Source organism: Dipteris shenzhenensis, chromosome 20 (genome assembly GCF_047967505.1).
Source record: "Dipteris shenzhenensis isolate YYH24624 ecotype China chromosome 20, Dip_SZ_1.0, whole genome shotgun sequence".
Taxonomy (NCBI): domain Eukaryota; kingdom Viridiplantae; phylum Streptophyta; class Polypodiopsida; order Gleicheniales; family Dipteridaceae; genus Dipteris; species Dipteris shenzhenensis.
This window is the reverse complement of record NC_141615.1, coordinates 5,647,762-5,675,084: the sequence shown is the minus strand read 5'-3', so window position 1 is coordinate 5,675,084 and position 27,323 is coordinate 5,647,762. Positions and strand designations below refer to the sequence as shown.

General features: G+C 46.6%; 1 protein-coding gene across 1 annotated transcript in view; it reads right to left on the bottom strand.

Moving 5' to 3' along the window:
* The window catches only part of LOC147889172 (zinc finger (CCCH type) helicase family protein), a 174,901-nt gene that overhangs the window by 92,348 nt on the left and 55,230 nt on the right, over positions 1-27,323 (bottom strand). Inside the window, 1 exon segment of the mRNA XM_087391904.1 lies at positions 9,822-9,998. Within this exon segment, the coding sequence (XP_087248030.1) occupies positions 9,822-9,998 (177 nt within the window).

Sequence of the window (27,323 nt, the reverse complement as noted above, 5' to 3'; positions counted from 1 at the left end):
AGGGAGCTCTAGTCAGATGATTATCGGAGGACACACAAGCGAGGCCTTGCTCTCGCTCGGTCCGCTAGGGCTGCCCACTAGCTCCCTTCCTCTTCTTGTTTGTAGCAGAGGCTCTGGGCTACTATTTGAGATCACATGTGGCGGGTCTCACAAGGTTGAGGCTCCCAATCAGGCAGGAGGAGCAGCTCCTTGACTCGGAGTTTGCAAATGACACAGCCTTGTATGTTGAGGGCACCATAGCGAGTCTAGAGAGAGTCAGAGGCGCCTTGGCTATCTATTGTGAGGCCTCGGAGACACGGATGAACTGGACGAAATCCATAGGCTTCTTCACGGTCTTTGAGGAGACACAGGAGATCCGTGAGTGGGGGAGTGACTTTGGTTTCAGATGGATACCGCGGGGCCAGACAACGAGATACCTCAGATGCCAGGTGGGTATTGACATCACAGCAAAGCAACAGATTGCCCCGGTCCTTCAGAGTGTTCGGCGCAAGCTTCTCTATTGGAGCTCGGCCAAACTCTCCCTCGCAAGTCGCACCTTAGTGGCAAACCATGTCCTTCTTGCCACTGCCTGGTATATTGCCTCCTATTGGTGCTTCCACAGAGGATGCATTGGGCAGCTCCGACGGTTGGCACGGAACTTCCTCTGAGCAGGTTCAAACGGCACGAGGAACACTAGGGCCCGAGTAGCTTGGCAGACAGTGATCATGCTGCAAGCACTGGGAGGCTTGGGTATCATTGATCCGGAGATGCAGAGCAGGGCCCTTCTGAGCAAGTTGGTGGTTCATGGCCTCACCCCAAGTGCCAAGCCTTGGAAGCTCCTCTTACAGAGAGGGCTTCTGAGAAACACCCCACGCACTCGGGGACAGTGGCAGCCTTCACATAGATGGATCTTCTCAGAGGCCCCCCTTACGAGGAAGGGCTCCCCCCTGATGAAGAGTCTTCACAGGGTTTGGCAGAGACTAGCAGGGGGTCTCATCCGTGCTCCCTCCAGATGCAGAGAGGAGTTTGAGCGCCAGCCCCTTATGTGGCACCCAGAGGTCAAAGATCAAGAGGGACGTATGCTTGGGCAGCAGACTCACATTGGCTGGGCACAATGGGACAGTGGTCCAACAGGGTCTTTTGCCCGTTGGAGCACACTACCTATGGAGGCAGAGGCGAGGCTTGATGCCCTAGTGCATCTGACAGGGGCAGGGCAGCGGACGAGCAAGATCGACTTTGCCATTCCTGAATCCTGGTGGGAAGGAGTTCACATTTGGAGAGACAACAGATGGTTGGGGCAGTTTTCCCGTACTGGTGTTCCCTTGAGGATTTTGAAGCAGCGCGGTGTTGGGTTAAAGGCACATTGCCAACCCTTATTAAAGATAGGACACCTATGACTGTCTTAAGACAGTCATAGGGTAAACCTAATCCTAATAAAAACAAATGAGTTTGTGGTGTGGCTCATCACTTCACACCCGCACACCTTGAGTCTTCACTCTCTCTCACTCTCTCCCTCTTGCTCTTCTTCCCCCTTCAGTCCCTTTCAACTGGTATCAGAGCAGTACAGCAGCTGCTGACAGTAGCAGGGCGTCGTCGCATCAAGCCAGCAGCCACCAGCTGCATAGCAGCTGCTACTAGCTGCTAAGCCCTTCGGGCGTCGCGCAGTCCACACAGGGGAGACCGTACGGACTGCCGTACAGTCGTACGGACTGCTATACAGCTGTACGGACGACGCCGCCACACCTTTCGGCAGTTTTCCCTCTTCTGGGATTCCGTACAGGAGCCGTACATCTGTACGGATCTCCACAGCGCAGGTACAAGGAGCTGCTTCCTATTTTTGCAGAAGGGAGTACATTTTCTTTGTTTGGGGAAGAAAAAGAGGTGAAAGCGCATTCTGCTCTTCATTCCTCTTGATTCAGGGTCTTTTTTTTCAGTTCACAAAACTGTGCTATCTTGACAGTACAGCAAGTACTTTCATTCATCTTGTGCTTGAGGTGAAGAGAACCACAGTGTGTGGTTGATTGCACAGCTATTTTGTTCTGGGAAGGTAATGCCTTGATTTTGCAAGACGACATATGCTTTTACTGGGTTTGAATCTCAGTTTACAAGTGAGCAGATCATAGGGCTTTTGTCCGGAAGGTGATGCATTGTATGCCTTGAGGCAGTGTGGTGCCAGAGAGCACACATTTGTCTTGATTTCCGCAGTGTCGAGGTGACATTTTCTTGCAGGTCACATTTCTTGTGCCACACTCAGAGAACCTCAGTTGAGCCACGCTTGGCCAGGGCGCATCGAGTTTACTCGGTCCCTAACTGTCCATCGTTGACAGTGCTCAAAAGGTTCCTCATTGAGTGTTTAAACGTTGGGATCTGTGTATGTCATTTCTACACAGGGCAGTATATGCATTACACTGGTGGATGATTTTGTCAGAGAGATTTTCATATTGCATGCTACCTCAGTGTTGAGGTGTTCTCCACTTGATTCAGATGTCAGATCAAGGGGCTTTTGCCCAGACTTTGTTTGATAGCACTTGGGTTACCGACAGAGATCTTCAGATGCATTTCCTCCCCTTGGTATAAGGGTGATTGCTTGGGATTTATCCCATTTTCTGTTGCAGGCTGTGTGACAGGCTGAAGTGTCATTTTTTTTTGGGTGTTTGCCAAGTGGTTTATGCATATTAACTCAGTGCAATACCTCATCTGAGGTGGGAGAAGTGATCAGTACAGTCAGTACATCAGGGTTTACAGCAGTGTTTGTGCTTTGTCAGATGATTATGCACTGTTAAGCACTTGTTGAGCAGCTGCAGCAGTCTGAAATTACTGTTTTTATACCTCTTTGAGCACGGTACAGTGTGTCAGAAGGTACAGTATTTGCAGGGTCATTTACTGTTTTGCTGCAGATTTTCCTGACAGTAAAAAACAGCACCATTGAGAGTGCTTCTGGCTCTTGAATAGAGCAGGTTTTTTCTGAGAAATCAGAATTTTTATTCAGTCTTTTTTTTACTTCCAGGGAGTCAGGTACTTTCCTTATCTGATATGGCATCAGGGGGAAGTGATTCTTCAATTCTGAACATAAAGAAACTGGAACGAGCACACAACTATGCATTATGGGCAGAACAGTGCTTGAATGTACTTCTGTTAAAGAAGATTGCTAAGCCCATAAGGGTGAAGGGTGTTAAGCCATCTGACATGGCAGCTGATGACTGGGAAGAGCTTGATTTGTCTGCAAGGGCAGCTATCATGCTCACTATTTCAGACACTCTTGTGTTCAATGTTCAGGCTGAAAAGACCTCTTATGGTCTATGGCAAAGACTAGAAGAATTGTATGCCCAAAAGAGCTCAGCCAGTAAGGTTTATTGGCTGAAGAAGCTGGTTGATCTTCGCATGAAGGAAGCTACAGCTATGACCTCACACTTGAGTGAGTTCAATGCCATCTTTACACAGCTGATTGCACAGGGGTTGAATCTTGATGAGGAGTTCAAGGCTACTTTCTTGTTGTGTACCCTCCCTGAGAGTTGGGACACTTTCAAGACCACCCTGTCTAATTCAAATGTCACTCTTATATATGCTGATGTAGAGAGCTCTCTCCTCATGGAGGAGATGAGCAGGAAGAATAATGCGGGCAGCAAGTCTTCAAATGCTTTGCAGGTACAGGATAGAGGCAGGACTCAGCAGAAGGGGAGATCTGCTAGTAAGTCCAAATCCCGCAGTCAGTCCCGTGGCAAAAAGGATATTGAATGCTTTTATTGTGGCAAGAAGGGACATGTGAAGTCTAAGTGCTTCAAGTTCATACGGGATCAGAAAGCCAAGAAGGCTGAAACAAAGGATGCAGGAAATGCAAGCAAAGGCAAAGGCAAAGGCAAGGCCAAGGCAGATGACTTGGATGCAGTGAATGTTGCAGCAGAGGACAGTGACAGTGACATACATGATGTTTTATGCTCTTCTGCTGTAATAGCACATGCCTTGGTTATTGATGGTCACGACATGCACACCTGGCTCTTGGATTCAGGTGCCTCTTTTCATGTTACTCCTCATAGGGAGTGGTTTACTTCCTACACAGGTACTCATGGAGTTGTTCATCTTGGGAACAACTATGCATGTCAGATTGCAGGGATTGGCAGTATACAGATAGTATTTCCTGATGGACGCATATTCATGCTTGATGGTGTCCGCCATGTGCCGCAAATCAAGAAAAATCTGATTAGCACTGGCTTATTGGACGACAGTGGTTACCACACCACATTTGGGGATTCCAAATGGGTGATTACTGATGGCCAGACTGTAGTGGCTGAGGGTTTTAAGAGTGATACCTTGTACCCTCTTTATGTTTCCAGTGTGGGTAATCATGTTGTTGCCATAACCGAGCTGCCAAAGGTTTCATTGTGGCATAGCCGGTTGGGACACATGTCTGTTAAAGGAATGCAAGAACTGTCACGTTTGGGTTATCTGCCGCCTCTTTCTTTTTCAGATTTGCCTACTTGTGATCATTGTATATTTGGCAAGCATTCTGTGACTCCTCATAAGAGGAGAACTCCCCAGAATAGAGCACCACTTCATCTAGTGCACACTGACTTGTGTGAGATGCCACAGTTATCACTGGGGGGGTGCAAAATATTTTATTACTTTCATTGATGATGCCACACGCAAAGTGTGGGTCTATTTCTTGAAGCATAAGGGCGATGCCTTAGATGCTTTCAAGAAGTTTGTCGCTCAGGTTGAGAATCGGACAGGTCGTAGGCTGAAATGCCTCAGATCCGATAATGGGGGTGAGTATGTGTCACATGCTTTTGTGCAGTTTTGTGAAGCTAAGGCCATTAAACAGGAACTCACAGCCCCTCATAATGCATCTCAAAATAGTGCAAGTGAGCGGATGAATCGAACTATTCAGGAGAAGGTTCGATGTATGTTGTCTTATGCTGCATTACCCCATGGCTTTTGGGCAGAAGCCGTGCAAACAGCAGTTCACATTATTAACAGGTCGCCAAACAAGGCTTTGGAGTTGAAAGTGCCAGAGGAGGTGTGGTCTGGCAAGCCACCTTCATATAAGCACTTACGTGTATTTGGCTGCGAGTGCTTTGCTCATGTACGCAAAGAACTGCGCACCAAACTGGATCCAAAGTCTATCAGATGCATCTTTATGGGTTATGGTGACGAAGGTGAAATGGGGTACAGATTATGGGATCCCGTTAAACGGAAGATTATACACAGCAATGATGTCATCTTTAAAGAGGATAGTGTACACAAGGAACCCGTGCAACCTGTTGAATACAGGAGGGTTATTTATGATGATGTTGGACAGCAAAGAATGCCCATTTATATGCAGCAGCAGGCTGCTGCAGATAACCCTGTTCAAGAGGGTATACAGGCTGGAAAATCAGCCAGATAATTTTGCCAATGATGCACCACTGGATATGCCAGTAGATGGGGCTGTAGAACAGCCAGATATGGTGGTACAGCCACCCGTCATGCATGAAGAACAGGCTGGACAGCAGCCTAATCCGGAACATTTTGTTAGGAGGAGCACCCGTGCACAACGGCCTCCTGCCAGGTTTGTTCCAGGAGCCAATAATGTGGCTGATTTTATCATGCTGACAGATTGTGGTGAGCCTTCCAGCTTCAAGGAAGCTATGGGAAGAACGGAGAAAAAGAAGTGGGAGAAAGCCATGCAGTCAAAAATGGACTCCCTACTTTAGAATGATACATGGGACTTGGTGCAGTTACCTGCAGGCAGAAAGGTTTTGCCATGCAAGTGGGTTTACAAAGTCAAAGTGGATTCAAATGCTTTACCTAGGTATAAGGCCAGATTGGTTGCCAAGGGATTTAAGCAGGAGAAGGGCATTGACTTTGATGAGATCTTTTCCCCTGTAGTCAAGATGACTACTTTGAGAGCAGAGTTGGCTCTTGTTGCTCATGACGACATGGATTTATGTCAGATGGATGTGAAGACAGCCTTTCTTCACGGAGATCTTCATGATGAGATCTATATGAGTCAGCCAGAGGGATATGCTGTTAAAGGGAAAGAGCAGCTTGTGTGTAAGCTCAAGAGGAGCTTGTATGGACTCAAGCAGGCGCCAAGAGAATGGTACAAGAAGTTTGATGCCTTCATGCAGTCCCAAGGGTATCATAGGTGTGAGACCGATCATTGCTTGTACACCAAACGGGCAAAGGATGGCAGTTTCATGCTACTCATTCTATATGTGGATGACATGCTTATTGCCAGTAAATCTCAGCATGAGATTAGTGTTTTGAAGAAACAACTGTTTAAGTCTTTTGACATGAAAGACTTGGGTGATGCAAATCATCTTCTTGGCATGCGGATTACTCGTGACAGGTCCAAGGGACTTTTGTTTCTGTCACAGAAAGAGTACATTCACAAAGTACTGCAGCGCTTTAAAATGGAGGGGGGGAAGTCTATTAGTACCCCGTTGCCTCCACATTTAAAACTCAGCAGTAAGGACAGCCCCAGATCAGATGATGATAAGGCTGAAATGGCCAAGGTTCCGTATGCATCTGCAGTTGGTTCTTTGATGTATGCCATGGTTGCCACTCGTCCGGATATTGCTTTTGCGGTGGGAGTCATCAGCAGGTATATGGCAAATCCAGGCAAGCGGCACTGGGAAGTAGTGAAAGGTGTCTTGAGGTATCTCAAGGGTACCAAAGACTTGTGCATATGCTATGGTAGGCAGGATGCATTGGTGCATGGTTTTACAGATTCAGACTATGCAGGGAATGCAGATAACCGGAAGTCTACTACCGGTTATATTTTCACATTTGCAGGAGGTGCTATATCATGGGTGTCTCGGTTGCAGAAATGTGTTGCACTGTCAACCACTGAAGCTGAATATGTTGCAGCCACTGAGGCCTGCAAGGAAGCAATATGGCTTACTCGGCTGGTGGGAGATTTGGGCATTACAGGAGATATGCCAGTTTTGCATTGTGATAGTCAGAGTGCTATCATGTTGGCAAAGAATCCGGTTTTTCATCAGAAGACCAAGCACATAGAAGTGAAATATCATTTCATCAGGGAGGTACTGGAAGACAAGCGACTTGAGCTTGTGACAGTGCATACTGATGATAATCCTGCAGATTTGCTCAAGAGCTTGCCTACAGAGCGGTTTGCACATTGCCGCCACATCATGGGATTAGGATGAGACCATTCTTATTTTATGGTCTTGTATACAGTAACTGTATATTGCTGTAATTTTTATTCTTTTCTCCCCTTTAGGCACATTGGCCTTTAGGTGGGAGGTTGTTGGGGTAAAGGCACATTGCCAACCCTTATTAAAGATAGGACACCTATGACTGTCTTAAGACAGTCATAGGGTAAACCTAATCCTAATAAAAACAAATGAGTTTGTGGTGTGGCTCATCACTTCACACCCGCACACCTTGAGTCTTCACTCTCTCTCACTCTCTCCCTCTTGCTCTTCTTCCCCCTTCAGTCCCTTTCACGCGGCAGCATGCACCCCGGCTTCTTCCGTGTAGGACCTAGAGGCCTGCTTCATCCCCTCACTAGGAGTAACCCTGAGATGGATGGGAGTCTTGATGGGATACACTGGCAGATGATCAGAGTGGTAGGATGCTTGGGGAAGGAGTGGCACATTGATCCCAGTATCCCAAAGCAGGACGCCTCTCGATGGCGCCTCTGGCTATGGGAGGGTAGACCCCTAAGGGAGGTCTAGTGGGACCCGAGGGAGTGGTTCTGGCCCTCCAGGGGTGGCCTAGCTGAGACGATAGATGAGGTGCCTTTCTTTTCCTACACCGCACGGATTGGCAGGAGACTTCAGATGGACTCGTCGAGGTGGACTCCCTCAAGGGAGAGACACTGGGTGACCCAGAGAGTGCCTCGGGATGTTCGCTCTAGGTTTTGGACGCGATTATGGTCCAGCTTGCGGCCGAGGAAGATTTCATACTTCTTCTGGTTGGCAGCCCATGGAGGCTTGCCCATCGGAGGCCTAGCTGAGATGATAGATGAGGTGCCTTTCTTTTCCTACACCACACGGATTGGCAGGAGACTTCAGATGGACACGTCGAGGTGGACTCCCTCGAGGGAGAGACACTGGGTGACCCAGAGAGTGCCCCGGGATGTTCGCTCCAGGTTTTGGATGCGGTTGTGGTCCAGCTTGCGGCCAAGGAAGATTTCATACTTCTTCTGGTTGGCAGCCCACGGAGGCTTGCCCATCGGCCCGTGGTTGGAGCAGGATGCAAGTGGAGAGGCAGTGCCACTGCTGCTCAGATGGTAGATGGAGACTATCCCGCACTACCTATGGAGCTGTCGTAGCGCAATGAGGATCTGGATGAGAGCCCTCAGGATCATGACACACATGCAGAGTATACACAGAGACTACACCTGGGGGATGGTGGCTTGGTTGATAGAGGGAGGACACGCGTTTCAGATTGATGAGATCTCCCCATCCTACCGGATACAGGGTCAGAGCATTCAGAGGATTGCACTCCACCCTACCAAGGACAATGTTGGTTACCCATGGGCTCAACATTTAGACCCCTCTTTAATGCCTTAGTCTAGCCCTTGGATCTAGTGGGTGCACTTGGAATTGAACTCTAGGGACTTCTAGGAAGTTGGCACTTGCCCTACGCCAGTCCCTCGTGGCCAAACTGTCTACGGGTTTAGTTCACACAAAGAAATTCACATCCCCATGACATATAGCACTTCCTTCCAAGACTAAAGCAAAAATGCTTCCACTTGCAAAATCATTAGGAGAGAGTGGTAGGCGGTGCATGAGGGGCTGCCACGTGGCGCCCTCATTAAGGCTCTAACCCACCCTACCAAGGACAATGTTGGTTACCCATGGGTTCAACATTTAGACCCCTCTTTAATGCCTCAGTCTAGCCCTTGGATCTAGTGGGTGCACTTGGAATTGAACTCTAGAGACTTCTAGGAAGTTGGCACTTCCTCTACGCCAATCCCTCGTGGCCAAACTGTCTACGGGTTTAGTTGACACAAAAAAATTCACATCCCCGTGGCATATAGCCCTTCCTTCCAAGACTAAAGCAAAAATTCTTCCACTTGCAATATCCACAGACAAAACTCTTCCACTTTTTTACAATTGTCAAGCCTGTAGCCATATATAAAGGTGCCGGGCATTTGATCTCAGTGATGCCTAAGAGTGACTATATATATAGGTCATGATTCCCTCTGACATAATTCGCAATAGGCCTTCAATTGTTCAAATAGAGTTTGGAGCATCACCTTGCAATTGGATGTAGCTTCTTAGACGATTAATGCAATAAAGGAATCTAAAAATGAATGACCATAGGCAACCTGCACTAGCATTAATTCCTCCTCCTATGTCACCCAAGATGGCAAAGAGAAGCATTACACGCACAAGTCACGAGATGGTTCATGAGATTGAGTCTATACATGGACAGACTGCCCCTACTTTAGTAGTACTACATGGATACTTTTGATCCATTGGTCACATGCATTGAAAATTCCCTTAAGAGAACTCAGAAGTTTCATTCATAAACTGAGGATTCAGCCAGATCAACGAATTGCTAGATTAAACGCTATACTTGATATGTGACTCACAGGAGGTCGTGACTAAGGACCATTGTACCCTAAGAAGGGCCACAAATATGAGATCAGAGGGTGTTCCAAGAGTGATTTAGTTATATGTCTTGCTTTATTGTGTTGCCCTTCTTACAACCAATTCGGTAGTAAATCTCCCTCAGAAGCAACTTACACAATCCACATTGTTGAGTGCATGTCCCTTTGGATGATGATTCTAAGACTTGCTCCAGTTATACATCATAATTACGTGTATCAAAGCAATTATAGAGCATTTCTCAGTTTTCTTGGACAGATAGGTTCTATCAGAGCTTACCTGATGTTGCCATTCCTCAACATAAATTGTTTGATGCATGTAAGAGCCAGATCTGATTCTATAGACCTCTCATGCACCTCATCGAAGATCACTACTTTGTACCGTGAAAGAACCTTGGCACCCTCACATCTCAACTCCTCCAAAAGTACGCCTGTCGTTTCAAATATAATTTTGGACCTGCCAGATGCAAAAAGCAGTGACTTCAGTCATTTTTCGGACATTCACTCACCTTAACTAACAGAGGAAAATGTTGAAAACCTTTCAAGCCATAGGAAGGAGCATGCAGACTTCAAAGGAAAGGAACCACGTTTCATCTATTATACTTGCCCTTTCTCTTTGCTGCAGCTCATCTTGTAAGACCATTATCTCCTTCAGCATTAAAACTACAATTTTTAAATTTGCATTGCTGATATACATCTAAGCTTAACGACAAATTTTGTGATGTGCCTATGCAAGTTATGCAATTGAATTAAAAACAAGATCTCAGTCTGACATAAGTTCCAAGTTACCGAACCACCAAACCAATGAATGATTGAAAACAAGACAACACTAAAATACCTAAAATTGGGAAGGCTTCCATTCAACAGAGATGTGTTTATGTTTTCAACATTACAATAATCCAAAGACAATCTACAACATTCTTGTTTGGTATTTGATAAGAGTCAGTCGTCTTGATAATTTGGCAGCCTCTCATGCAAATGCATGATGATGGGAGCATGCATCCTGCCTTAACGACAGGCTTTAAAGATTTTTTTTTTCCAAAGAAAAGGAGCTTCTATTAATGATTGAAATAAACCACTATACAAATCAGCAAAAATCCAAAAGAGGTGTTGATCATGGGAAAAAGAAAAGAAAACTGATTGCCACCTGAAAAGGACCAACCTGTTTCTTGAGATCCCAGCATACTGCCTAGGGAGTCTCTGGAACATGGGCTGACAACCACAGAGGTGGGCCTTTCGGCAGTCGCTCTAGACCCCGGAGTCTGACGCCCCCAAATAGTTCGCAGAGCATAGATGATATCCTGCTAGATGGCCACTAAAGTAGCCGTCAGAATAGTCTGTTGGCCTCCCATCACCCAATTGGAGCGGGCCACCGAGATATGCCATGCAATGATGCTAGCAGCTGTCTCCCACACACTATCCCTTGCCAATGGTACAAGGTGCACCCATCTCGAAGGAGCTGCCTCGTGTACCTCGATCTTGGTCATTGTCTCGCCGTGAATCCGGAAGGCTGGACTGGTGGGGTCTATTGAAAACACATGCGCCCCCTCTGTGAGCCAAGCAACCAACCCCCACTTGAAGTCCCACTCCATGCATTGGGTACATGCCACTATCCTCAAAGCTACTGACCAAACCCTCTTTGCTACCGGGCATCCCCAAAGACAGTGAGGAATAGTCTTCGTCCCTCCATCTGTGCAAAAGTGGCATCTCCCGTCCACTCTCACCTACTCCAACCAGGGGCCAATGGGTAAACCACCATGTGCTACCAGCCAAAACAAATAGGAAATCTTTCATGGTTGCAAGTTGGAGCAAAGGCATGGCCAGAACCGGAGAATGATCTCTCTGGAGACCTCCTGCTCGACCCAGTGTTGCTCTCTCGAGGGAATAACTGCAAGCGGTGACCGATACGCATCATGTAAGAAAAGAAATCCACATCCTCCACCCTGTCAAAGTGCCCTACTCGAGCGAACCAGAACCACTTCCCTAGATCCCACTAAACGTGACACCCCTCCCATAACCAAAGTCACCAATGTGCTCCCTCTTTGTGTGAGAGAACTGTATCTAGGTCAATAGTCCATCTCTTGCCCAACCGGCCCTGCCCAACCGGCCCACAATCCTAATCTAGTCCATCCACAGCCTCCTCGTCCCAATGATCACTCTTTATCTCTACCAACAAAAGGCCTCCCTCCCCTACCTTGTAGAGTCTGCGCTGGAAGCAGCAAAGAGTCTGCTTAAGGAATTGTACCCTGAGAAGCACTCCTGTGTGCAAAAACTGCACAGACCAAAAATGTGGAGTCCAGGTGGTACTCAACCCCTCCCACCAGCAGTCGCGGATCGCTACATCTATCTCTGTTGCCTTGGCACCTGCTCCTCTAACGTGCGAAAGTGCCTGATCTCTATCCTCCTCCATAGGAAGTTCCTCCAAGTCCCAAAGAAGCACGCAGGGCCTCTATCCCACTATGCCCAACTGATATGTGTCCCTTGACCGAGCATGTGCCCCTCTAGATCCCGAACCTCCAAGTGCCATGGCAACAGCTTCCTGTCGAACTCCTCTTGCAAGTGTGATCAGTCAGATAAGATCTTGCAACATGCACTTCCAGACTCTAAAAAGGCTTCTCATCAGGAGGGAGCCTTTCCATGTGAGAGGTGCAAGCAAGAATATCCACCTGAAAGACGACTGCCATTGACCACCTGTGCGCGGGGTGTTCCTGAGAAGCCCTCGCTACATTAAGAGTTTCCAGGGCTTTGAGCTTGGAGTGAAACCTCGCACTATCAGTTTGCCCAAGAGGGCTTTACTCTGCATCTCAAAATCAATGATGCCAAGGCTAGTGGCAAGAACACAATCGGCCACGCCACTGCCAAAGTGGAAGTCTCATCCCTGTAAGGCCCCTAGGCCTGTGAGTGCAAAAAATAACCCAAGGACTCCGCCAAAAAAAAGAAACAATAAGGGGGCGAGGGGGCAGCCTTGCCAAACTGAGCGGGAGAGAGAGAAGGCATCGCTTATGTGACCACCACTAACTGGAACTACCTGCATAAAGGGCCGCCACCCCTCTAATCCACCTTTCGAAGAAGCCCAACCGTTGCATGGTGCGCTCCAAAAAGGACCACTCCACCCTATCTATGCCTTCTCGAAATCCAAGCGCTGAATAGTGAGAAGATGAGACTCCTGCTGGGCCTAGTCGAGCACCTCCCAAAAAATGAAAAGGTTGTCCAAGATACTACCTTCTTGGACAAACCCTGTCTGAGTGTCATGGATAATGTCTACCAAATGCGGCCGCAAACGCAGACTCACCTTAGCTATTAATGACTCAGCCTAACCTATGCATTCTCTTATAGGTGGCTTACACTGGTATGGGGCGCCACAAGGATTTGTTAGGAGTTACTTATTGAATGCCAAAATTAACTTCTAGAAGTATGAGGACTTTGGAATGTACTCAAGATTAATTGTGTTGGGGAATATGTGTTAGGAAGATCCAAGAGAGAATTTCCAATTCAAAGAGAACGGTTTTTCCTACTCCATTTACGAGAGGATGTAAACATCTTGAAGGGTGTTACATTCCCTGCTAACTATGGGTTTCTAGTAGCTAGCTCTAGGGTTAGGGGAGACCCTAGAGGGTGAGGCACTTCAGAAGTACTCATGATATAGAGGTGTGAGGGGTAAAAAGCACTCATTATATATTTAGCCATGGCCAAGGCTATATATTGGAATGAGAGCTTGGGCCATGGATGTTCGTTGATCTGTACGTGGAATGTCGATCTTGGCCATAGACATGGCAGATTGGCAAGCTAGTATGATGTCTCCCTTGTGGAGGAGATATCTATGGTATGGGACACAGATGTCTAGTAAGATAGGGTCAATCCATAGACCTTACTTGTCGCCTTTATGTGCTTGTGGGTGAGCTGGAAAAGCTCCAAGGTTGGTGGTAGTTCCAAATGATATCTTTGCCCCATGCCCTGCAAAGCTCTGTAGCATCACCATTAGGCTGCTCATTGATAACATCAGGCATTAACCCTGTAGATGGTTTAGGCTTCTTGCCTTTTTGTTCTCCCCTATCATTGGCAATCCCGTGCCAACATGGCCCTCTTCTTTGCAGTGAAAGCATTTATCAGCCTCCATCAAGGCTTTCCTTTCATCACGTGACAGCCAATTAGAGCCTGGCTTATCACGCTTCTTTTCTTTGTTAAAAGGAGGCTTGGGAGCATTCCCTAACTTCGCTGCTTTCTTGAAATCCTCAGACTTACTGCTTTTATACCCACTGGTTTTTCCCAACAGCAATGCATCAGCTGTAGTAGCAGTCTCAATTAGCTGAGCCATGTTGGTAACCGTCGTTTTAGTTCAGTAGTCCCTAATTTCCTTTGGCAGCCCACAACAATTTTTTTGAATCTGTTCTGACAAGGGCACATGCCGATAAGAGCTGACCGGCAAGAGGGCTTTCCAATACTTTTTATTGTATTCTTCCAAGTTATGATAGTTGGCTGCATCCAACGCCATGCTGTCATAACATCCACCTCAAAGGTAGTGGTCAACCAAGTAGCTCAAAACACCTGCTTAAATTGAACCCAACTTGTGGGTGCTTCATTTTGGAGTAGCAAATTTGTCCGCCACTGTGAAGCATTCCCTCCAGCATGTCCTGCACTGCCACTACACACTAAAGGCTTTGTTAAACCAGCCCCATGCATACCAAACATACCTGTAGGAGCTGCAAAGGTCCATGACTTTCCACTTGCATTCCTGGCTGCATGCCAATATTGCCATATATCATGTTAGGCATTGTGGGCTGCAGATCCTTAGATAGATTGCCTTGCATCCCAGGCTAAAAACCAACAGGGTAAATTCCAAGCATTCCTTGGCCATCATTAGCTTGACCAGCCATTGCTTGAAAATACTGAACACCAGCCATTGCTTGAAAATACTGAGCTCCCACCAAAATATCTTGGCTGCAAAAAAGGTTGGGGAAAAGGTTCCTGCCCTTGATTTAAATTCTGAAATTCAGTTCCTTGGCCATGCATAGCCATACCAAGATCTTGAAAGGGCTGCTGCCCTGGAACTCCCGGTACATTTGGCATTACTGGAGGCTGTCCATCCAATGCCACCACACCAAATGGCTGTTTTTAAACCCCACTAGACTCCCCTGTATGAGAATGCTTCTTCCTCTCCTTAGACCTCAAAGGAGTCTGCATAAAGTCAAAGAACATTGGGTCCTGTGTGAGCTGCGTGAGTGTTCCCACAGCACTCATTAACTGTGCCTTAAACATATCTGGCTCCCCATGGTCGTCAAACAGCTCGGACTGCAAGAGGGAGACTCTTCCGTACAGCCCCGTACAGTAGTAGCTGGCCCCCTCCGTATAGCCCGTACCAAACGCAATAAATTACAACGCATGGGCTGTCCGTACAGTCCATACTGCTGTACAGCAGTCTGATTCCCGTGTGCCACTCCGCACACACAACCAGGCTCCGTACGACAGCCGTACTACGGGTGGCTGAGCTCCTTGCACCATTTTCTTCACCCCATGCGTCCTCCACTTTTTCCAAAGCATTCACGCTATCTCCCCACGCCCGTCAACCAGCCCACCTTCTTCCAAAGCTCTCCTTTCCTTTTTCGTTTGCATAGGCATGCCACATGGCAGCCCACGTTTTGGATTGCCCCCAAGGGCTTTAATTTTACACTAGGCTCTATGGGGACAAACCAACAACTTAAAATGTAGTTTGCCCCTTGCCCCTTCTAGTGGGACCAAACCAATGGGCAATTTGGGTCTTAAGGGTATTTTGCCTCCTCTTTGGACTTATTCACCAATTCACCCCCAAGGCATTAATCCCTAATCCCTAGGGGGAAATCTTACACATCCCCATCCCAAGACCCTGCCCCTTAACTTTCCAAAATCTTGTCCACAAGTAAGTGCAACACTCACGCCCTCGTGACAACAAGCCAGGCAGCGAGACCAGAGGACGATAGAGTGGGGGGATACTCCTCAGCCGCCACAGGGGAGACAGGCTTCTCCCCATCCTAAGGGGACGTAGGCAGATGAGGCAATAGCGGACCGCCAGTGCTCCAGGAGACTAGGGCTTCCGCTGATGCACAGGCAGTTCCACTGGCTTCAGTTGGTTAGGGCCCTTAGGAGCCAACCAAACAGCAGGATCACAGGGCTTCAACAACATCAACATCAACAGTTCTAGAGATTTCTTCCCCCGCTCCCCAGACAGCCTCAATAGGCCCCCCCCCAACCTCCTTCTTCCTCCTTCCTCCCCACCTTAGTTGGTGTCACCCTCACCACCCACCCTCGAGTTGTCAGCTCTCCTTTTTTCCTCTTTCCGCTGAGGTAGGGTCAACGGTTTCTTCCTCTTCTTTTCGCCTCCCCTGCCCTAGATCCAAAGCCTCCAAGCAAGCGTATGGCAAAGCCCCCCCCCCCCTTTCCTCTCAGGATGTAGCCTCCTCGGCACAGCCTCAATCTCCCGCCCATTTACAAGACACGGCCTCATTGCACAAGGCCTCTTCAGGGGACTCATCTCAGATTGAGGCCCGAAGCCTCACATTGGGAAACCTTTGCCTAAGGATTTCTGGAGGATCGACCCTTGGAACTACGTGGAGATACCCGATGCATACCCCCTCGGTCTGGAGATTCACGCCCGAAGCCTCACAAAGGGGGCTTGATCAGGGTGGTCAGTTCTTGCACTCGTCCCTTTTGGGGGCTCAACTTTGCCTCAAACGGGGAAGAAAAGGTGGACCCGTGCCTTGTTCAATAGAATGATGTAGGATTAGATATATGGCATGATGGAGGAGTGGATGGGCCTGTTGGGACATTTGGGGGCTCGATCGGGGTGGTCAATTCTCGCACTCGTCCCTTTTGGGGGCTCAACTTTGCCTCAAACGGGGAAGGAAAGGTCGACCCGAGCCTTGTTCGATAGAATGATGTAGGATTAGATACATGGCATGATGGAGGAGTGGATGGCCCTGTTGGGAGTGGACAATTGGCTCAACCATGGCAATTCGGCTACTTCCCAGCTAGGTTTTCCCCCTGATAGACCTAACATAGATTATTCCATAGGCGTCATCCGCCTGGGACTAGAGATACATTACTCACAAGTCACGCATTGGTCTTTACACCAATGTGCAACCAAATTGGGGATTGAGGTGTCCTTCATGATGCAATGGGTCATTAAGATCGGCATGGAACCTGTCATGTCTTTGATTCGGACACGCATAGATGCAGATTACTCCCCATTCAAACCCCCCTCAAAGTCTCAGAAATCAGATGCAACCATGTGGGCTCCTTCTCACAAGAGAGCTTTGTTTCCTCAAGATCCTTCTCCATGAGCTGGACACTAGTTAGTTGGAACGTGCACGAACTCCACGACCGTGCACGACAATAGGCAAAGTACCTGATTCTTCACTAGGAGCTTCAAAGGGCAGTGGTTCGGAGATCAATGGATTTCCTTCTAATTCAAGAGCATAAGTTTTCAGCACAGTAGCTAACATTTGCTGGCGCCACCATCTTTCCCAAGGAGAGGCCCAGAGGTGCGGTCTCCAGTAGTAGGCAAGAGTGGGGGAGTTGCATCTCGACTTCTCAAGCAGTGTCAGCGGACGTTTTTGGCCAGGGAGAGTTGACCACAGGCAACGCAGTTTGGATGGCAATCACTGGTGGGGACTCCAAGATAGGCATCCTGAATGTCTACGATGCGGCGTGTAGACAACAACGTCCTGCCTTTTGAAGACCGTTGATGGAGTGTCTCCCAAATGTAGATTCTTGGATTGTTGGAGGCGACTTCAACAATCTGGAGCATGGGGAGGATAAACACGGAGTTGCATCCTTCACAGAGATGCCGGTGGCAGAGAGGAGCACCTGGAAGAAGTTTATTTTTATGGTCTGCATTTGAGATCCCTGGAGAGAGGCCAGGTTCTAACAACAAGCTGGAGCAAAACGTAGTACTGCTCAAACGGATAAGAGGAAAATACAAAGGGTAGCCTATATGGCCTAAAAGTCAACCATATGGTTGACCAAAGAAGTCAACTCACAAAGTTGAACTGACCTACAAGGCTCATACCAGGGCTAAGTGCTAACACCCCTCCATGCGAATATGGACCCAAATTCCCACGCTTGAGGCAGCCCCTCCTCCTCCATCTATTAAACGAGCCCCACCCCTTTCATGGTGCACACCCTCTTTGCAGCAGCTCCTCCACAGAAGCAGTAGCAGCAACAACCTCCTGTAACAGCTCTTCCGCTGTAGCAGCCTCCTGCAGCAGTTCTTCATGCAGTAACCCTCCTGCAGCAGCCTCTCTTTCTGCAGCAGCTTCTCTTGCAGCAGTAGCCCCTCTTGCAGCAGTCCTCCTACTGAAGCAGCTCCTCCTGCAAGCTCCTTCTCCATGCAGTCCTACAGCAACACTTCTTTCTATGCAATTCTGCTCCCTCTTGTTGGTGCAACTTCCCCTTATGCCATGCTACTCCCTCCCAACAGGTATACCCAATTTTCAAGGCAATCTATAGCAGATTTGCATTGTTTCCTGCATATCTTTTGAGAATCTCCTTTTCAAAGCATTGGTTGAGTGTAAGCAGTGGTAAGTGTGCAAGCATCTTCCCTATGGATTGGAGTGCCTTCAAGCCCTGAGCAACCTGGCTCGGCTATCTTTTGAGACACTATTCATGTATATAGACTTCGCCTTGAGCTTCATTTTCAAGTCTTGTATCTAGTTCCTGCTCCTTCTCAGTTTGGTCTCATGTTTGGAAGGTGTTGATAAGATTTACTTCAACACATTGATCTTGTATCTATTGTAATAAAGAGCTTGGCTAAGGGGGGTGCCCACTCTTGGCCCCCTAATCCCGTGTCCATTAACTCCATTGTTCTAACGAAACACGTTTTTTATTTTTTGAAACGTTGAAAAACGTTTGGATTTTTGAAAGGCGCTTTTCAAGAGGGTGTTCTTGATGCTAAAGGGCCTACGGTCGAAATTTTTGCCCTTGCCCTGCTGTACCTCAAATCCCTCGGTGAAAGTGTCACAATCAGCCGTGCTTAGAAAACAAGTCCCGTGCAACCCTTCAGCCCGCACATCCACGTCCGTACACCCATACATCCGCACACGCGTATGTTTAGCACTTGTCCGCGGCCAAGGTACTCGTCTTTTCTTGCCCACAGCAGTGCCTGCCCGTACTTTGTGTTGCAGCCTGCTTGAAGCTCTCTCTCAATCTGTCTTGGGTTCTGTGTGCAGCCATGCAAGCTTTCTATGAGAAAGAACTCTTGATAGTAATACATGCCTTGAACGTGCCTGTTAAGGAAATATTTTCTAGTTAAGACTGACCATCAAAGCCTTCAAGATTTCTTAAGACAGTCTCTTTTGAGAAAGAGACATATGAGATAGTCACTTTTCTTCAATTCTTTTCATTTTCAAATGCGGTATACTCATGGAAAAGAACATGTAGTTACAATGATGAACTAAGAGCAGCCCCATGACCCATTCTAATGTCCTATGGTCCACCTCCCGATGCACTTCTCATTTGGAGGCTCACTCGTGGGGAGGTGACCAACCCTAATCCAACAAAGCCTCCAAATCTACTAGATTACCACGCATCTCTTATCCCATGTTGAATAGTTTCTTGGGAGCCTTCCTTGTGCTTGATAACAATTACAATCTTGTCTCATCCACCCCCACCAGAGGCCAACAAGTATCCCTCCACAAGCATCTGGCCATAAGAAGTAAGCTATGCCTAGGTGTATGTATAGAAGACCAGCCCAAAAGGCGGAGAAAACTCATTCATGATCTGCAACTTTAGCCAATGTCTCTCTCGAGAGGGCCTCCATGATGAGAATGCAAGCTTGTGAGAAAAAGAGTACCAAATGTGTATGAGGTGTCAAGGCATCTCACTACCACCCCGCAATCCACTACACCTTTAGAATCACAGGGACACACCCAAAATGACTACCTAGTGACACGGTTGATTTCCTTGAAGCATATTTTAGGTCCCTTACACAAAAAATTTTGATTGGGCACACAATGATACCACCACATAGGATGGCCTCGAGGCTTAGCTTCTGTGTGAAGCCATGTGGCTTCTCCCTCTCACCTTCAACTCCTCAATTAAAATCCAGTACATATGGATCATTATTGTTAGCAACATTAGCTGTTCTATTCTAGTTATGCACATTGTAGCCAATATGCAGCAACTCATTTTTAGTGTGTGCATTCAATTCTACGGTGCACAGATATCAATGGATGGACAGATTACATGTCATCACGAAGATTGAAGCTTTATGACTAGAGGGCAAATCAATGGATGGACAGATTACATGTCTTTACGAAGATTGAAGCTTTATCACTAGACGACATTTTATATTACTTGTAAAGCTTTATTGGCTAATTTTTTTACATTTGTACAAATATTTAAGCCTTGTAAAGCCTTCTAGGCTATTTCCCACATTTATTGCCATAGCCTTGTAAAGCCTTTTGGGCTATTTCCCACATTTATTGTATCAAGGGTTGTATACACAAAGATAGCTATCATCCAGCTATTATTCATGGGAAGTGTACCAACTGCATTTGCAACTAACAAGTCGGTGACATTTCTCCTTTGTTGTATGCCCCTCTAGAATGCTCATTACAAGACATTTCTCCTTTGTTGTATGCCCCTCTAGAATGCTCATTACAAGCATAGACATAGTGCTGACCATCTATTGCCTCAAATGTCTTTACTTGTATGTATCTAAATTCTTCATTATCTTTTCTTGTAGGATTATAGAGCAATCAACTAATGTGGTGGCTATCCTAAATGACTCTGAGATCAGAGAATGGGTTTCTGATATCACTTTGAATTTCAAAGTAAAAGGAATATAGCCCCAATGGCTTTTGTAGGTGGGCTCGATATCACATGGGCAGAAGAGCTTGGTTAGTTAGTGCGAGGGTACCGATTGAGGTGTCGCACAGCACATGCTATATGCCCAGGGCCAGTTTTGTATTTTATTGATATTATGTACTTTGGGCGATATTGTGGGTAGAAGACATAAATCATTTTTGAGATAAAATAAGCCCAAAGACGCTAATAAAGAGCATCCCTTATTTTGGAAGAGAGAGATAATTTGGGCTCATTAAGCTTTTAATGAAAATATTACAAATACTCTAGATGAGGAAGCGGCTCACGCATCTAGGGATAGGAGATTGTACCCAATTGGTTGTTGGTGCCTCTTTGTGCTTTTGGAATTCTTCTTCAATTTATCACGTGGTGCTTTGTATGTATTAGAAGTCCCCTTTATGGTTTCAATGGTATCAGGGCAAGGCTATGCTGTAAGGCTTATATACCTTTGTAAGACTAGAATATATCCAATCGTACAAAATTGTTCTAAACTCCAAAAGTCTACAAAGAAAATAAAAGAGAAAGCGAAAGAGAAAAAAAAAGAGCTAACCATTAAAAATTTTGAAAAAATAAAAGATAGGCATACCTAGCAAGCGTCATCATTGCCCAAGCGTAAGTAGCTTTACTGGGTTTCTAAAGACCCACGGGGAGGCTCTTGGGCAGTTGGGAAGTTGATGAAGAAAGCTCCCTCGTATGAAGAATCCAAGAAAAGTACTAGTAAAATAGTTTTAAAGGGGAAGAGAGAGGTCAAAGAAGACTTTTTGAAAGCTTTTCAAGAGTGAGTTTCAATTACAAATTAACACGCCCCTAACAAGCCTCATGAGAATCCGCGCCCCAACACCTAGAGAGGTGCAATCGAAAGCACAAAGTTGCGGATTTCAAAAGAAAGCAACATTTAATTCGTGTCAACCAGCCTTTGATTCGTGTCAACCAACATCTTCGCAATTGGAAGCTTGCGTCTGCATCAGCCGCGTGAAGCCTCTGCTACTATGTGAAAGTCCACGGGATGCAAATCATTCAAGACCAGAAAGCTTGCAAAACAACAACACTTCATCTGTGTCAACCATGTCAAGACTCAGTTCTTGCCAGAGCATCTACACCAACCTCCAGGACCCAGAATCCTCCAAAGCAATAGTAGCCTCTATCTCCGTGCCGTCCGCGTTGGCATGATTTGATCAGATAGAGCAAAAAGAAATCGAAAGACAAGTGGAGGAATTAATACAAAGAGAATTGATAAGACATAGCAACTCTCCTTGCGGAGCACCTATCTTGTTGGTAAAAAACAAGAATGAAACTTACCTAAGGTGCATTGATTACGGTGCACTAAACAAAATCACTGTGAGAAACAAGTATCCAAATCCATAGGGTAAATGATCTTTAGTAAAGTCAATCTTAAATCCGGTTACCATTAAGTTCATATGGTAGAAGAGGACATATACAAAAGTGCCTTTGAAACTCAAATGCGGCATTACGAATCCTTAGTTATGCTGCGTAATGGTATCTTTTGATGATATTTTGGTGTTTAGTAAAGACGTAGAGAAACACAAGAAGCATTTGAAATTAGCCTTTACACGCGTTCGAATCCTGTCACTTCGATTACACTAATAGCTACCGTGCCAAGATATGCCCCCGGAACCAAGGGCGCGTGCATCTTGGCACGCCTTTCCCCTGAGATCAAAAATTTGACCGTATCCATATATCGGATTTCTCCTTGGGGGGACACATTTGGCCCAGATATCTCAGTCGATTCCACCAAGGATGATTGTGGGTGAGGAGGGTTTCGAACCCCCGACCCTTTTCCTGGATAGCTACCATGCCAAGATATGCCCCCGAAAGCAAGGGCGCACATCTTGGCACACCTTTCCCCTGAGATCGAAATTTGACCGTATCCCTACATCGGATTTCTCCTTGGGGGGACACATCTAGCCTAGATATCTCAACCAATTCCATTGGGGATGATTGTGGGCGAGGAGGGATTCGAACCCCCGACCCTTTTTCCTGGATAGCTAAAGTGCCAAGATATGCCCTCGGAAGCAAGGACGCACATCTTGGCACGCCTTTCCCCTGAGATCGAAATTTGACCATATCCCTACATCGGATTTCTCCTTGGGGGAACACATATGGCCCAAATATCTCAATCGATTCCACTAGGGATGATTACGGGCAAGGAGGGATTCAAACCCCCGACCCTTTTCCAGCCTGCCTGTAGGTTTTTGTGGCAACTGGAGCAGTGCGTAGGCACGCCTACGACATTCCGCGGAGCTGCCGCTTGCGCTGGGTGAACCATCGATCAACCGCTTCAGCCCTGCCAGGATACGCTAGAGACTGGATAGAATTTGTCGCTAGAGCGTCTACTCGTTGTGGAATCTGAGGTGTAGGTAAATGCAATTCATGGAAAGCAAATCATGTTTTGCAAACTGGCAATTTTGGGTGCAAAACCTGCCAAACAACTAACTCCCCAACCTATACAAACGGACGAGGGCCCAGGATCGAAATCAAGCAGAATATCCTGTTGAGTTTGCTGGGCATATAGCAACACGAAACTTTCATCGCTCTCCCACAACCCCATTTTCACGGTTTAGGCTACTCCCATTTTCGAAAGCATCGAAGGCCCCGGTGCGTCGAGTGGGATCCGGGTGGTTCACACGAGTAAGCAGGATCGAAAAAGGTCCCGGTGGTGAATGCATCATTATTTTGTGCCGAAGCCAATGCTTGTCACCGGCTGACTCTTCGGTCCAACCTATTACCCTTCATGACAATATGCTTTTTGACGCCAATTATGGCCTTAGCACTTAGTCCCGTGAGAGAAAATCAACTATACAAAAAATTTGAAAAGAGAAAGAATGTATAATCACGTGGCCAACACCTCAAAAGATACATGATTTAAGATCATTCTTGGGATTATGTAGCTTTTTGTATAAGTTTGACAAAACTTCTTGGAAAACTGAACATTTTCATTGGACCGAGCAACAAGATACGTCTTTTACAGCTTTAAAAGAAGCTCTCACAAAAGATCCTGCATTGCAACTTTCAGATTTTTCTAGACAATTCTTTGTAGTTGTGACAAATGCTAGCGATTATGAGATTGGAGCAGTTCTTATGCAAGATGGTATCCCATAGCTTATGAAAGCCATAAGTTAAAACCAGCAGAATGCAATTATAGCACATATGATAAAGAATTGACCGATGCATTAAGGATGTAGAATTATTATCCGAAGCTGAATTTCTCATCAAGACGGATCGACAAAGTATCAAACACTTGTTGACCCAGCCATTGATATCAGATAGACACATCAAATGGGCATCGTTTATCCACAGCTTTCAGCCCATGATTCAATATCATCTTGGCAAAATACATATGGTTGCTGATCCTCTAAGCAGCAAACCAAGTATTCATCACATTATTGTTGCAGAAATTCAGCCTTTTAAGAATACAAAGAATTCTTATCAGGGGGATATCCACTTTTTTGACATATGGATCGAATTATAGAATAACAATTGGTCAGAGTATTCCTACAATGATGAATACCTCTTTTATAGACGAAATTATGCATCACTCGACCCTTTAATAAATTGTAATGGCCAACCACTGTCACGAGGGCGTGATTGTGGCGTTAATTGAATTTTAAATTTGCAAGAATTATGACATGACTCCTTAGGGCCTCGAGGGCACGGGCAAAGGGCCGTGCGTGCGGCACCTAGGGAATTAAATTTCTAGTGGGCCATGGGAAATTAGCAATGTGCAACCAATTCCCCTAGGCATTAATTAATTGGTCCAACAATGGGGTGCCAAAGTGGTGTAATTTGAAATTAATTCACAAAAACCATTGAAGACCCAAATTAGGGTTTGGGGGCCACGAAAAGCACCGATGGGCCAAAAGCGGGACCAGGACCATAAAAGACAGCTAGAAAGCTGGGCGACCTCAATTCAGTCAAGCGTGGGGCTCCAAACAAGACATCGCACCTCTTCCAGGCCAGTTCGCACTTCTTTGCTGCTCCAAGGTGCTGCCAGGGCTGAATTCGCACTTCTTGCTGCTGCCAATACCTGCTGGATTTCCGCATCTGCTGCTGCACAACTGTTAGCCAAGGTCCCAGAAGCTGTCAGAGGCTGAAATCGCACTTTAAAGAGTTGTCCAGGGGCTGCCTTTTGTCATAAGGTTTCGACAAAATGAGATTGCTATTTTTGTCATGAGGTTTCGACAAAAATAAGAATGCTATTTTTGCCATGAGGTTTTGGTAAAATATGCATGTTACTCTTGTCATGAGGATTCAACAAGATGGGAATGCTCTTTTTTGTCATGTGGTTTCAACAAAAAAAGAATGGATTCCCCTAGACCTTGGTTCTGGATGCACAATGCCTCGAAGTGGTCTATGTCGTGCATCGTTGGCCGCGAAGTACGTGGTGTCCTAGTCACATTGGGTGTACTAGTCGCTTGGTTTGTAGTGCTATACGTATTTGTTCTCTGCAGCTCTACAAATTGTATATGCACAGTTGGTGATCTATTGGCGGCATGGTTGGCTATCCACTCATATTTGGATTTGATATCTCAAGTACTTCAGATGTTCATGATGTACCACTAGTGTGGGTATGAAGCGATGGCCATAGGTGGGTAAAGCATGGTAAAGCATGCATGAACTATCCCTGGGAAGTACATTCTGAGTATCTATGTGCATGCATTAAGTGTTTACATATGCTCATGATGTACCACTGGCAGTGGGTCCTTAGGAATGGCCATAAGTGAGGTGGATCAGACATCGTGAGGAGCATATTGTTTGTGAATGCATGCACGCATGTATGTGGAATTTTTGCTTGTCTTTTGCCTAATCAACATTGTAGTGTTTCCACTTGGTTTTCGTTTGCAGGTAATTTATGGCAATCGCGGACGCTTGCCTTCTTTCAAGAGGGGGGTATGTCACGAGGGCGTGATTCTCGCATGAATTGAATTTTAAATTTGCGAGAATTATGATGTGACTGCCTAGGGCCTCCAGGGCACGGGCAAAGGGCCGTGCGTGTGGCACCTAGGGAATTAAATTTCTAGTGGGTCTTGTTATTTGTGTTTTAGCTTAGCGTGTGTAGTCTGCAAAGGGCCTTAGCGAGCCCTTTGTTTCAGCCCACGGTGGCTAGTATGGGTTACTTCTAGGTTTAATGAGATACAAGACGCAAGGATCACTCAGCAAGCCAAGGAGCAGCATCATGACTGTTTGAGGCTGCTGTATGAACTAGTTAGTGTCAGCAGTGATTCTCCACGCCAAGCACCGTTCCAGCTAGAAACTTGCAACCAACTGCGGTAGCAGACTTCAACAATGAACACATCGCATGGCTTTTTGGTGAAACACAGAGCTTCATGTCAGTGGCTCTTGGTGTGGCTCTTGGCAGAGCAGGGAGCGGGGGCTCTAGGGGGTATCGCATGGAAATTGTCCTTGGATCGCACGACTTGGTGGAGCTTTTGGCATGGCTCTTGGCGATACACAGAGTAGAGACTCCACGAGGTATCGCGGGAGTTTTGGCTTCGCGCAAGTCTTGGCTGACGGGTGGATAGGGCAAGGTATTCACGTCGCGCGAGATCCCTTGGTTGCGTGCCGTGGCGGAGCATAGCACCACACCCTCTCCCTTCATGTTTTGTTGATGATGGCTATGTATGCTTGCTTGTTCTAGCACGGTGGCGCAGTGCGACGGGCTACAAGCCCCCTAAAGTAGTGCGACAGGCTGAAAGCCCCCCTGAAGCAACACGACAGGTTGAAATCCCCTTGGAGCAACACGACAAGCTGATCCCTACAACAGCGTGATGAGGTGAAGTAAGTGAGAGTGGGCTGAGAGAAGAAACTCCACTCTGGCCTTCGTTGTAGTCGTTATATCTTCGTTATATCTTCGGAGGTAGAGATCGTCGCCATCCGTCGCCTCTCCATCGCTTTGCAAAAGTTGAGGGTGGCTGACTACGGTTAGGGTAATCCTGGTTAACTTAATTGCAATTAGTTAATCTTGGGTTGGTTAACCTTGGTTAGTTGACATTGGTTAGTTGACATTGGTTAGTTGAACCAGTACCCAATTAGCCTAACCCTGGTCCAGTTAGCCTCACCTAATCAAACCAGTTTGGTTAGTGTAACCAGACTGGGATCAATCCAACTACTCTGGTTAGAGCTCAGTTGCAGACTAACCAAACCAGAGCCAATTAGTCTGGTTAGTGTAACCAGTTGATTACTCATCTAGTTACTGTCCCACAAAAAACAAAAAACAAAAAAAAGGAAAGAAGAGACAGTTGCAGTGTCACTTTTTGCCTTCAGATTCCACCCATCTGTCAGTCTTTTACTATCAGAAAACCAGCAGAAAATCTGACATTTGCTGAGTATAAGAGTTGCATGCCTTTGCATAGCAAAAGGGCAAGGCAGCTTCTACTTCACAGCTCCGGCACTACTTGGAGGGCAGTGTTTGTTTCTCGAGAGAACTGACCTTGACAGCAACCCTTGGTCTGGTAAGAAGCGCTCACATGGCAGCACCTTCGATGTTATGCTCTAGCCGAGATAGCATGACCTCGGAAAGATCGGTGGGCATTTTCCCTTAGAGAACTGACTTCTGTAATATTTCATGTGCGTAAATTAAATGGTCAAGGGAAGTAACTGCTAAGGTCCTAGGTGAGGGTGTGTTGGCATCGACTAGGTGGTTCTGAGTGCTCATGCCTAGGTGCACCTAAATGTGTAAGAATGCCAAGGGGCAAATGTTTCAATTGTGCCCCAAGAGAGGGGTAAATGGTGTACCAAGCTAAAGGTCTAAAATGATGACATGTGGCAGGAGGGAACCATCTAGGGAATTGTGGGCTTGTGGATGGGCATGAACGAAAAAGAAATTACGTATCTTTGTGTGCATGCAATCTACAAGTGAGGCTGGGAGGAAAAATATGATGCCATCGCCTGTGATTGCCCGTGATTCGATGAAAGGAACAGTTAGTAG